This window comes from Pseudochaenichthys georgianus, chromosome 1 (assembly GCF_902827115.2).
Source record: "Pseudochaenichthys georgianus chromosome 1, fPseGeo1.2, whole genome shotgun sequence".
NCBI lineage: Eukaryota > Metazoa > Chordata > Actinopteri > Perciformes > Channichthyidae > Pseudochaenichthys > Pseudochaenichthys georgianus.
Genome location: NC_047503.1, coordinates 7,363,123 through 7,376,501, shown reverse-complemented (window position 1 = coordinate 7,376,501; position 13,379 = coordinate 7,363,123). Strand labels below are relative to the sequence as shown.

The following is a 13,379-nucleotide window of genomic DNA, read 5'->3' as shown; positions in this document are numbered from 1 at the left end:
TCTTACTGCAAACATTTGTTTTGATAGGGAGCAAGGAGCAGACTGCTCAATTCATCCAAATGCGAGGGGAGAATGAATCCCTCTTCACCGGGGCCAAATTCTCCGCGAGCATCGCTTGGAGGTAAGGCACAATATCCAGTTTGTATCGTTCTTATTTTATGAATCATCCCTCATTTCATACACTCCATTCTAATATAACAACTAATATTGTCTAGTACCGGGACTTCTGATTTTTACCCATCTGCTTACCGTTAGTTCTTACTGCGTACCGGCACCTCATGACGCATCTGGGTACGCATATTTGTTGTGTTTATGCTTAGTTGCAACACCCACCCAGTAGTAATATTATATTATAGTAGTATCTTTTTAATTACTGAATCAAAGATATGAGGATAAGGATAGAGGGAGTCGTATGTTGTACAGATTGTAAAGACCTGAGCCAAATTCTTGTTTTTGGGCTGTATACATAAAATGTACTTGAAACAGTTGCTGATTTAGAGTACTGGCACCTTTTTTTATTTCAATTCAAGCACTGGGGATGTCTCCATGCCACGATTAAAAAAGAAAAAGAAGATTTCTTCCTAAGTGTGTATCCTTAGTTGTGACATTGTTATATTCATAATACTAGATGTTGTACTATTCTCTCTGTGATTAGGACGGTTTTGGAAGATATGGGCTTGCAGGGAAGTGTAACTCCCCTGCAAGCTAAGAAGAAGTGGGACAATCTTAAAAAAAGATATAAAGTATGTGAGTTTTACAAGTTAATAAACACATTTGCTGACATTTGTTTATCTGCTGGTTTTTTTTTTTTGTAATGCCATGATTGTTTTACTCTGCCTTTAGGATTGCAAATACCCAGGGTCAGGAGAGGGAGTCGGTGGGAAACCCACTACTGCAACTGGGCCGTGGTTTGTCCAAATGGATGAGATATTAGGACAGAGGCCCTCTATCTGCCCGCCTGTCCTAATATCCTCTATTCCAGAGGACACGCCACGGCCAAGTTCAGCAGTGGCGGACCAAGAGGAGGACGAGGAAGAGGATCAGGTTGAGGCAGGGCCATCCCGGCCTAAAAGGAATAGAAAGGATGGGCTAATGGACCTCATCAGAGAGGATATGAAGCAGCAGAGGGAGGAGAACAGGGAGAACCTTAACAGAAAAATTAGTTGATAAATAAATAAATGTAATGAGCAATATGAAACTTATAATTTATTTGATGGAACAACATACAAATGAAACAACATACAAATAAAACAACATTTAAACTATATACACATTCAGGCTGAGCAGGGAGTCCCAGGTGGTGCTGCTGGACCTGGCTGCCACAATTAGGACCCTGGTGGCCTCTGATGGTGGGTGGGGCTTCATTTGGGGTGGTCTCCAGAGCTGTTGGGGATGCTTCTCTCCACAGTACATCGGATTGTCCCTTAGGGCTAGGGTTCGCAGGGCGGACGCAATCGACGGCTGCCATGTCACTAAGATGTTTTCAGCAGCAGATAAGAACAAAAGATGTATATAAATATTGCACACGGTTATTTTATCACAGCTCGTCAATTGTTTTACATACCTTTACACATAATTGTGGTCACCAGGAACCTCATCCAGGGCAGACACCTCCGCAGACAGTTGGTCCCGCCAAGGAGCACCACTGACTGCCTCCAACACATTCTCCCTCATCCTCCGCTACATCCTCCACAGTGTCCTCTTCTGGGGCCATGATGTCGCCGGCCCCAATACAGATGTTGTGGAGGACGGCACATGCTGTTATGATCTGAAATTTAAAAATTGGCAGAAATATATAAATATATATATATATGTAATACCTCATGTTAGATCTACTCTTCAGTATTATCAAAATGTCCTAATGGGTGATTACTTACTTGAGGAACGAAGGTGTGGTGCACCTCCAGCGCTTGCAGGAAGATACTCCTGAATCGTGTCTTCATCACCCCGAAGGCACGCTCGATGGAGCGTGCCCGGGAGTGATGGCTGTTGAAGCGCTGGGGTCCCACACCTTGCAGCGGCCGTTTGTATGGAGTGATGAGGGGGAGTGGATATTGGAGGCAGGGGTACCCCCCGTCTGCGAGGATAAAGTGCCCTGGAGGAGGGTAGAGTGCCTGCCGATAGAGTGGGCTGTGGCGGAGCACTCTAGAGTCATGGACTGACCCAGGCCAGCCCACGTACGTGTCGATGAAGCGGCCCTGATGGTCACAAACAGCCTGCAGCAAAATGGAGCTGAACAGTTTTCTGTTTCTATAGCAGTGACCATCAGGGCCGCTTGGTGGCACGATGCGGACATGGCAGCCGTCGATTGCTCCAGCAGCTTTTCTGAAGGCTCTGTGTCTGGCCAGCCCTGCGAACCCACGCGACACAGCCTCCAGGTCTTCTGCTGTCCTGGGGAGGTGGATGACCTGGTGGCAAATGGCCACCACCTCCTCAGTCACTCTGTGGACAATCCGATGTACCGTGGATCTAGGCATCCCAAAAACTCTGGAGACCACCCTGCATGATGCCCCACTTGCCAGCCAGAACAGAAACACCAGAGTCTCAATTGTGGTCCCCCATCCATGTCTCCTGTCCTGACCCAGGAGTTCCAGCAGCACCTTCAGGGACTCCCTGCTCAGCCTGAAATCAGGGCGTGTGTCCTGGTCATTAAAAAACCTGTCCAGGACAGGGATGCTTAGGTTGATCCTGCAATACAGGGGCCTTGGCTGGTAGAGGGAAAGGTTGAGAAAAAAGGGTTAAATAAGTGAACAGCATTTTTGTTCTATGTTTATACATATATCTATTGACATGTTTATATATATATATATGTTTATTGATATATATACACACACACAAATATATATATATATATATATATATATATATACACTCAAGCTATACTCAACCTGAAATAAAATGTGTATCACTATTATGCTAATAACATTACTGTTAGCTAAAAATACAGTGCATACATATATTCTGTGTTTGTGCCAACACAATAGAGTCTTTTATAGTGCTTTTTAGCCTCTTATCGCCGACGATTTCCACCGAGAAATGTTCAGCAATAACGAGCAGCTGCTCCATTGAGAAATTGCCAAGGGCTTCCTGAGATGGAGCCCTGATAAATGCGTCTACATCCGCCATACTATCACACAACACCGGAGTTTACACTGAGACGAAAAGCAAAAATAAATGATTGGAGTTCCCCCACTAACTACGACACCCGCTAACTAATCTCCTCCCTAGTCTTCATGTAGTTACTTGCGGCGGGTACTTATGCACTGGAGACCGCTGGCCCAGCAAAGCGACTAGCAAGCTAGCAACAATACTGCGACCACGGCCATGCCCCCAAGCCGAGGCTTCAGCCACTTTCACCACAACATTAAACACCCTGCCCAACGATCCCAAGGGAACTGTCGCTATAACCTACCAGGGGAAACTCCGCACAAATAATGAACTAACTCCCAACACTAGCTTACCTTACCGGAATGGACGAGCCCCCAGCTGTCATGGCTTGGCTCTCAGCCACAACAAACGCGCGACAGAAACGAGGGCGTGAATAGAAAAAGAGAGTTTATTTGGCTGTTGCTGAAGGACACAAACAGGCGAAAACAAGAGGTCAGCTGGTCGTGGATGCCCTTCACGTTGCGTCCTCCTGCCAGAGAGAGAGCGAGATCCGGTCCAGTCCTTTATCCGGCTAGCTCCAGCCGCCAGGTGTCCTCAATTCCCGTGAGCACACACAGAGGGAGAGTCATTAAAGGGCCACACACACACATACCCACCACCAGAGCCATTTAATAGAAGAGTTACGACATCTCCGTTCACTCCAATGGACCACTTTTTTACAGCAATGGCGGATCGTGGAGCCTCTCAATCGTTCCCCGGAAGTTAGCGCCAAGGCTATCAGAGCTGTGGAGTTGCAGCATAATACACCGTTCGTGACGGACTTTTAAAGGTAAGAAGAAGTTTAAAGATTTATATTGCGGATATTATCAGTACATCTGATTCAAATGAACATGTGTATTAAAGGATGTCAGTGGATTATCCCTAAATTAGTAGATTTAGGGAACGTTTACAGATTAATCTAGCATACCGAAGCAAGTTAGCAACACACGTTTAACAGCCTTTTAATTGTAAATTCCGTTCTCTCTATCATTTCGTCCAACATGTTGAATTAGAGGAGAGGGGCTTCTAAACGGGATTGTATGCGGGGGTGGAGGGAGTTAAATATTAGATAAATATAGCTTTGGTGCGTGTAAGAGTGAGTGTTTTTAGCAGAGCCATATTGTGTCCTTGTGATTCTGTTGATTATTACCCGTCTGTATAATGTTGCAGCCCAGCTGATTCCGGATTGATGGCAAAGGGATAGGGACTTAAGTGAGAGTGAAAACACAAGGTACGTTTAATACTACTGTTTTATATAAGTAAACACGTTATCTCCCCAAGGCAATAGGTGTGCTATATAGGTGTGTATAACCCTTTCTCCTGTCTGTTGCTCCCTCTCTCAGCACAAGAACCAGAGGGGGGTTCAATGGAGCCTGAATACCTGCACTGAGACCCTCACCCTGCACCCTGAGTCTCAACTCTGTGTTTTTCAAGCCTTTCCCTGTTTTTTTGTATTAAACAAAACATTAAGCTCTCCCAATGGTGTGATTTTCGTTTTGTGAAAAAGTGCAAATGCAGTGTTTGTATATAAATCACATATTTTGTTTTTTATTAATCCTGCTGACTTGAGCCAGCCATTTTTTCCTCCGCTCTGTGTCAGTGGGGAAGCCGTACATTCGTACTCCTTTCTCTGAGCGATTTGAGCATCCCCAGGCAGCACAGCAAACCATGGTGGCTACTAGGAGGCAGCACAGCAAACCAGGACAACACGGAGGAAAAGGCACCGACAAACTGCATGATATGCTCTTCTATGTTTATTGAATTCCATGTATTTGCAATGGATGTTCCTAAAGCAACACATTTAACATCATCATCATCATATCCTGTCGGTCTCCTGTCCTTTCTGAAAGCCATAAAGACGACATTAGTCATTTAGATAACTTGTGTCCTCAATTACCAGGGGATTACTGAAACTACCATGAATTTAATAAAATGGTAGAAATGAATCCAATCTGAATTTTAAAGCATTACTTTAGATCCCCTCCCTCTAAATGTATCAATAAACATTAGCAAGTGATCCTCCTGACTACCATACAAGTTTAAGAAGATAATATTGATTTGAAAGAATTCAAAGCTATAAATAAACAGCAACAGGCTCTTTAACCAAGGCACTGTTAGTAACATGTAAACTAGTTGTTCACACTAATCCTAATATTATCACTTAATATTAGCAAATTCGATTTTATTTTTGAAAGCATATTGATGTAAATACATACACATATCGATTTGTTGTATAAATATTGCGAATCAAAACCTTTATTCACTAATAATTACCAAAAATCGTAGTTCTATCTCCTGTTATCAATGCATTCACATTGCCCGCCATGAACTTCCGGGGAACGATCCCTCGTCTACATGAACCACGTGACGATAACCGTTTTCGGACTTCCGGTGTCGTAACTCTTCTATTAAATAGCTCTGCCCACCACCAGAGATAGTGAGGCAGGGGTCGTCACCCCCCCCCCTTAAATTCGGTACCTCGACAGTGACGTCAGAGTTCAACTCCCGCCTGCTCCAGCCTGCTCCAAATAAGGGCAAAGAGGCGGAGCCGAGGCGGGACCTGCTGCCACCGAGCTGGAAGTAAACAGAGCTAGCTGAAGCTACCAAGCTAAGCTAACATGCTCCCCATCTGCACACTGCCGTCGCATTTTACGTTTCTAAGGTAAGCGGATATGAAACTATTCAGCAAAACTATAAATAATAATCTAAGTTATTGAGTTTTTAGCATAATACTTCAGAATCCCTTAATGTTTGTATGCAATTGTGCTAAATTCAACACTGGAATAGATCAAATATTAATATGTTTGCATGACATTAGTTATTTGTATTTTGATTTCACTTAACTACACGTTTAATACATTTAAGTCAAGCTAAGGTACATGTGATGGTAGCTAGTTAGTGCTCTTACCTGTGAGGCCTCCTCCAAACAGCATAATAACCAGACTGTATTATTCAAACTAAGTACCAGTTCTAGATCCTTGACTTTAGACAAACAATTCAAAAGACAACATGTATTTAAAGACCAATCTTTATTTGAATGTGCCTCTTAACCTGAGATATTAGTTATACAGTAATAGTATTGACAATCTAAAAAAACTGAGCAACTCAACAGTCAACTTTGTGTTTCTTATTGTCTAAAGCATTTATTATTTTCATTTTCCCCCTCTCATATTCAGTGTGGACGGATTGAGACAGCCTGGTGTCCAGAGAGCTGCAGAGACTTCAGGGAGAAACCTCCGTGTGATGGACGTCCTGTCTGTTGGTTTGGAGAGGACTGAGGGTCTTTCCTCTGCGAGGAAGACCAGGCCTGATGGAGGAGCCCATGCTGGGCAAAGCTGATACCAACTGCATAGGCCTAGTCTGTCACTTTATTTGACTAAATGTGTTTACTTATACATTTAATAGGTTTACACCTTCTGTCCATATGTGCTTTTTATTTAAAACATTTGATTAACTTTTGGTTCACATTTCAATAAATTGTATTTGCACTCCTTTCGTCCATTATTCTTACTGAAAATGTTAGATTACACATTCACATCTGACTGAAGATTGGCCCCATTTATTTGTGATGTTGCAAACTCTGTTACAATAAAAGTGTACTGGTCTAGTGTACTGGTCTTAAAATCTCATAACATCAGCTTTTAATGTTCCTCTTGGATGTTCTTCTTGACCCTCAGAGAAGGAGAAATTGTCGTGTCTTTCAGGCATGTCCTTTCCTAACAAAAATGACAGGACATATAAAACATATTATTGCAGAACAAGTGTGTTATTTATGAAAGCAGTGTGTTTGTGTGTTTAGGGCAAGCGGCAAACTCTGGGGAAGAGCCGGGAAGCCAATACGGAAGTGCCACACACTGCAGTTCATATATTGGCCGATAGGCGATGGCTGCAGAAAGGAGCAATTTCCATAGACCCCCATGTTAAAATGCCCAACTTTACAGCAGAAAAAAACATGTTTCTGTCCCTGGCTCCATACATTTTTATTATCGATATAGTTAGATTCCACCTTCATGATTATGGATCTGTGAGTGAATTGTTTTCTAACGCGACCCTTTTATTTATATTAGGACTTAAAGTTTGTGCATAAATTAGGGCGTGGTCATAATGAGTGACGGCTCTGTCAAGTGCCTGCCGCTGTTAGCTTCTTGTCTCTCCGCTAGCTGCTCCGTGAAGCTAGCTACAGGGACTCTGCCTGCTCAGCTCATCCAGGAAACACAACTTGTAGCCGGCCGTGGTTGTTTGTTCTTCATGCTTATATATCGGACTATTGTGACTCGCTCTGCGGTTAAAACAGACGGTGCATGAATGCGGTAAGTACAATTCGAGTGCTTTATTTATGTGTTAATGATTTTAATCAGCTACGTCGGTGCTAACGATCCTAATCGTAGCCTCCAAGTTAAAATCATAGACTGTATATATAAAGGTTAAAACGAAATAGACAAGTGTTAAGCGTTAAGTGGGATAATACTGTTGAACAAACGGCTTCTGTTTGAGGTTGATAAAATAAGGTTACATCCTTGTAACTTAGAGATATTTTATTATGTAGGTAGAACTGGATGCATCTAAGGTTAATTTAAATTGGCTATGCTAGAGTATGTAGACAAGCTAATGTCGAAGTAGTGTATGTGAAATCAACCTCACAATAAGATGTGTGTATATTACAATTATTAATGTCATATTTCAAGATGATTACTTAGATATTACAATATGGTTGATTGAGCTGGAGTTCATTATCGAGCTTACACGTTAACGTCACAGTCATCTGAAGAACGAACCCAAACCTTGTTGTTTTTATTAATTGCATTACCAAATGGGTATCAAATAAACAGTAAGCATTGGTAACACAACTTCCAAAGTTACAGTAAAATAAAAAGGACCCTGACTCGGACAATACACAATCCAACATGTTCAACAGAAGATAATCAGTTATATTGTTTATACACATGGTACTTTACATAATATATATCTGTTTGTTTAAGCTGTCCAGGTGATGCAGACAGGCTGGACCAGAGAGTGAGAGACAGAACTGGACTCCTCACAGCAGTGAACTTCAGCACAGGTACAAAGACTCTTTTGTTCATACTGTACAAAGAATCAAGAAAGATATTGGTTTAAATAAATTAAGTATTGACTTGAATACACTGATATACATTCCAATAAACAATACTAAATACCAGATCACCTACACATCAGTTAAGTTGAGGGTTTATTCCATGCAAAAAGTTACATTTCAATATTTAGCAATATGACTTTGTCAGCTTTCTAATTTAATGTATTGAAGGCAAAGATATTTAACACAGTGAGAACTGCTACTATTTATCTCTCAATATTGTCTCTCAATAAGTTATTCTTTCAGTGAGACAACAGAGCAAGCTTCTACAGTTGCACTACGTTTTGTAACAGTTAAATATTATTTTGATAATAACATATATTTCAATGTTGATGAACTTCATACTGTTCATTCATAATCTGATTGCTCACTGTTAAAAAACAAAACAAACATTACAATTACAAAATAATTATATCTACAGCCCCTAAACACACAAACACACCGCTTTCATAAATAACACACTTGTTCTGCAATAATATGTTTTATGTTTCCTGTCATTTTTGTTAGGAAAGGACATGCCTGAAAGACACGACATGTTCTCCTTCTCTGAGGGTCAAGAAGAACATCCAGGAGGATCATTAAAAGCTGATATTATGAGATTTTAAGACCAGTACAGGACATTCATCGAATGCAGCTATTTCCACATCTACACTCCATCAGCTGATTATTTCTATTTGCCTCACTTTATGAGCTTCACATCACTTGTGCCTTGTACCGCAGAGTTTGCAACATCACAAATAAATGGGGCCAATCTTCAGTCAGATGTGAATGTGTAATCTAACATTTTCAGTAAGAATAATGGACAAAAGGATACAAATACAAATACAATTTATTGAAATGTGAACCAAAAGTTAATCAAATGTTTTAAATAAAAAGCACATATGGACAGAAGGTGTAAACCTATTAAATGTATAAGTAAACACATTTAGTCAAATAACGTGACAGACTAGGCCTGTGCAGTTGGTATCAGCTTTGCCCAGCATGGGCTCCTCCATCAGCCCTGGTCCTCCTCGCAGAGGAAAGACCCTCAGTCCTCTCCAAACCAACAGACAGGACGTCCATCACACGGAGGTTTCTCCCTGAAGTCTCTGCAGCTCTCTGGACACCATGCTGTCTCAATCCGTCCACACTGAATATGAGAGGGGGAAAATGAAAATAATAAATGCTTTAGACAATAAGAAACATAAAGTTTACTGTTGAGTTGCTCCGTTTTTTTAGATTGTCAATACTATTACTGTATAACTAATATATCAGGTTAAGAGGCACCTTCAAATAAAGATTGGTCTTTAAATACATTTTGTCTTGTGAATTGTTTGTCTAAAGTCAAGGATCTAGAACTGGTACTTATTTTTAATGATAGTCTGGTTATTATGCTGTTTGGAGGAGGCCTCACAGGTAAGAGCACTAGCTAACTACCATCACATGTACCTTAGCTTGACTTAAATGTATTAAACGTATAGTTAAGTGATATCAAAATATAAATAACTAATGTCATGCAAACATTAATATTTGCTTGATTCCAGTGTTGAATTTAGCACAATTGCATATAAACGTTAAGGGGTTTTAAGATTCTGAAGTATTATGCTAAAAACTCAATAACTTAGATTATTATTTATAGTTTTGCTGAATAGTTTCCAGGCCGCTTACCTTAGAAACGTAAAATGCGACAGCAGTGTGCAGATGGGGAGCATGTTAGCTTAGCTTGGTAGCTTCAGCTAGCTCTGGAACTTCCAGCTCGGTGGCAGCAGGTCCCGCCTCTTTGCCCTTATTTGGAGAAGGCGGAAGTTGAACTCTGACGTCACTGTTGAGCCGTTAGTGGCCGACTCCGCCTACTAAGGGCTTCACGGCAACTCTGCAGAATCCTATGGTTGACGTCACGGACCCTACGTCCATTTATATAGACAGTCTATGGTTTAGGGGCTGTAGATATCATTATTTTGTAATTGTAATGTTTTTTTTTTATTTCAACAGTGAGCTATAAAGACAATCAGAGAATGAACAGTATGAAGTTCATCAACATTGAAATATATGTTATTATCAAAATAATATTTAACTGTTATCAAAACGTAGTGCAACTGTAGAAGCTTGCTCTCATTGAAAGAATAACTTTTACCACGTTTTTTACAGACAATATCGAGAGATAAATAGTAGCAGTTCTCACTATGTGTTAAATATCTTTGCCTTCAATACATTACATTAGAAAGCTGACAAAATCATAGTGCTTGTTAACATCTAAATGTAACTTTTTGCATGGAAAAAACCCTCAACTTAACTGATGTGTAGGTGATCTAGTATTTAGTATTGTTTAATGGAATGTATATCAGTGTATTCAAGTCAATACTTCATTCATTTAAACCAATATCTTTCTTGATTCTTTGTACAGTATGAAAACACTGCTGTGAGGAGTCCAGTTCTGTCTCTCACTCTCTGGTCCAGCCTGTCTGCATCACCTGGACAGCTTAAACAAACAGATATATATATATATATATATATATATGTAAAGTACCATGTGTACAAACAATATAACTGATTCTCTTCTGTTGAACATGTTGGATTGTGTATTGTCCGAGTTAGGGTCCTTTTTATTTTACTGCAACTTTGGAAGTTGTGTTACCAATGCTTACTGTTTATTTGATACCCATTTAGTAATGCAATTAATAAAAACAACAAGGTTTGGGTTCGTTCTTCAGATGACTGTGACGTTAATGTGTAAGCTCAATAATGCTCCAGCTCACCAACCATATTGTAATATCTAAGTAATCATCTTGAAATATGACATTAATAATTGTAATATACACATCTTATTGTGAGGTTGATTTCACATACACTACTTCGACGTTAGCTTGTCTACATACTTGAGCATAGCCAATTTAAATTAACCTTAGCGATGCATACAGTTCCTACCTACATAGGCTAATAAAATATCTCTCTACGTTACAAGGATGACCTTATTTTATCAACCTCAAACAGAAGCCGTTTATTCAACATTATTATCCCACTTAACGTCTATTTCGTTTTAACCTTTATATATACAGTCTATTATTTTAACTTGGAGGCTACGATTAGCATCGTTAGCACCAATGTAGCTACCACTCGCTACACGCTAACCCAAGCCTTAACATTCATTACGTAGCTGATTAAAATCATTAACACATAAATAAAGCACTCGAATTTCACTTACCGAAAAAACCACATTCATGCCCCGTCTGTTTTAACCGCAGAGCGAGTCACAATAGTCCGATATATAAGCATGAAGAACAAACAACCACGGCCAGCTTCAAGTTGTGTTTCCTGGATGAGCTGAGCAGGCAGAGTCCCTGTAGCTTCACGGAGCAGCTAGCAGAGAGACAAGAAGCTAGCAACAGCAGTCACTTGACAGAGCTGTCACTCAATGTGACCACGCCCTAATTTATGCAAAAACGTTAAGACCTAATATAAATAAAAGGGTCGTGTTAGAAAACAATTCACTCACAGATCCATAATCATGAAGGTGGAATCAAACTATATCGATAATAAAAATGTATGGAGCCAGGGGTAGAAACATGTTTTTTTCTGCTGTAAAGTTGGGCATTTTAACATGGGGGTCTATGGAAATTGTTCCTTTCTGCAGCCATCGCCTATCGGCCAATATATGAACTGCAGTGCCAGTGTGTGGCACTTCCGTATTGGCGTCCCGGCTCTTCCCCAGAGTTTGGCGCTTGGCACACACAGAGGGAGAGTCATTAAAGGGCCACACACACACATACCCACCACCAGAGATAGTGAGGCAGGGGTCGTCACACTCTCCCACCCCCCTCCCTGAAATGCCTTGCTTGGATTATGTAACACACTTTTATGCTCTGGTTTCAGACACAGGGTGATAAGAGGGGCTGCAGCACATTTTTGAACATCAAAGCATGTAAACCAACCTGATCTCACCAGAATGCGTGACTCCACCACGACTCCTTAACACCACAATGCGTGGTGGAGTCACGAACTTTGTTACATTTGCGTGTCGGCACCACGCAAACAACCCCAATGTAAAGTGAATGAGGCTCCTTTGTCGTGGTGCACACACGCATTTCTACAACGTGCATTGTGTGTAATGCAACTGTTATTTTTATTAAATTAGTTAGTTTTTAAGGAAGGCCAGAGCTTCAGCTGTGTCAAATAGATTGTTCCCTTCAGTTAACGTTATTTAAAAGATAATGATCATGTCCCCTGTATTGTATTACGAGCGTCCATTCCCATTGGATAACGGAGAATTTTACACCCGGAAGTAAGTAGCCTATTCCCCTTACTGTCGATTGATTTTACAGTGATATCTGCACTACTCATCGACTAAAAAACATCAAATTGTCCTTGTTAATTACACAACATTGATTGGTTTGAATTGTGTACAATGCTTTTGTATTTTCCCCTTCGATTCGGAGAAACAAATATATTTTCGGAGTTTTTGGACGGCAGAAGACACTACACTACCCAGAATCCTCAGCTATCGTTTGGGACTACACCATGTGCTTAGCTTGACAAACCCCGTGATCAGTCCTCAACCTCTGTGATTGGATGCGCGACGTTTACACAGAGCGTCCAAAAGGACTTTGAAATGGAATGAAACCCATCTACGGCACACTATTCAAAACAGGAATCGAACGTGTCCTACCCCCCTCCCCCCCTTAGGTCACAGGCTCCTCCAACAGTGCTACGCAATAAAACAGATGCACAGAAAAAATAGTGAAATAGTGCAATAAGAGTCTACAAGTGATTGGAATATGATATATTAGATAAATAATTTCTAAGTAGCAGCCAGATGAATGTTATTTCTAAGTTCAGGTGTTTAATAGTCTTCTGGCCTGTGGGATGAAGCTGTCTCTGTGTCTGGTGGTTTTAGTCCGAATGCTGTGGTACCGCCTGCCAGACTGCAGCAGACAGAACCGTTTGTGGCTGGGGTGATGGTGGTCTTTTATAATCCTGAGGGCTTTCTTTAAGGTTAACCTGGTATTTTTAATCCACTACATTTATTTTAGTTACTTTACAGATTTGGATTAATGATGTGAAATATAAACAACCCTTAAATCAGACTTTAGTTACACCTGAATGAAATTCAGTGAAGGTGATTGTCAAGTGCCAACAATCAGGCGAG

The 13,379-nt window shown here is 40.8% G+C and overlaps 1 protein-coding gene and 1 long non-coding RNA gene across 5 annotated transcripts in view; both read right to left on the bottom strand.

Annotated features, from left to right (window-relative positions):
* Nucleotides 1-1,193: 1,193 nt before the first annotated feature.
* LOC117454957 (putative nuclease HARBI1) lies at nt 1,194-5,711 on the bottom strand. 3 transcript variants are annotated; one of them, XM_071204279.1, is made up of 5 exons: nt 5,626-5,711; nt 3,467-3,669; nt 1,878-2,708; nt 1,565-1,768; nt 1,194-1,472 (listed from the first exon to the last, which is right to left on the bottom strand). In XM_071204279.1, exons 2-4 carry the CDS (start codon nt 3,491-3,493, stop codon nt 1,595-1,597), a joined length of 1,032 nt encoding a protein of 343 aa, XP_071060380.1. In that variant the 5' UTR covers nt 3,494-3,669; nt 5,626-5,711; the 3' UTR covers nt 1,194-1,472; nt 1,565-1,594. The 3 variants fall into 3 exon arrangements, with proteins under 3 accessions (XP_071060380.1, XP_033950151.1, XP_033950160.1); XM_034094260.1 differs by lacking the exon at nt 5,626-5,711 and having other exon boundaries at nt 3,467-3,688; XM_034094269.1 differs by lacking the exon at nt 5,626-5,711 and having other exon boundaries at nt 1,194-1,461; nt 3,467-3,688.
* A 345-nt stretch (nt 5,712-6,056) lies between these two features.
* Nucleotides 6,057-13,379, bottom strand: part of LOC139434442 (uncharacterized) — a 31,996-nt gene continuing 24,673 nt past the window's right edge. For both annotated transcript variants that reach the window (XR_011643795.1, XR_011643794.1), the window contains exon 3: nt 6,057-6,863. This is a non-coding gene — a long non-coding RNA (uncharacterized lncRNA). The remainder of the gene's footprint in view (nt 6,864-13,379) is intronic.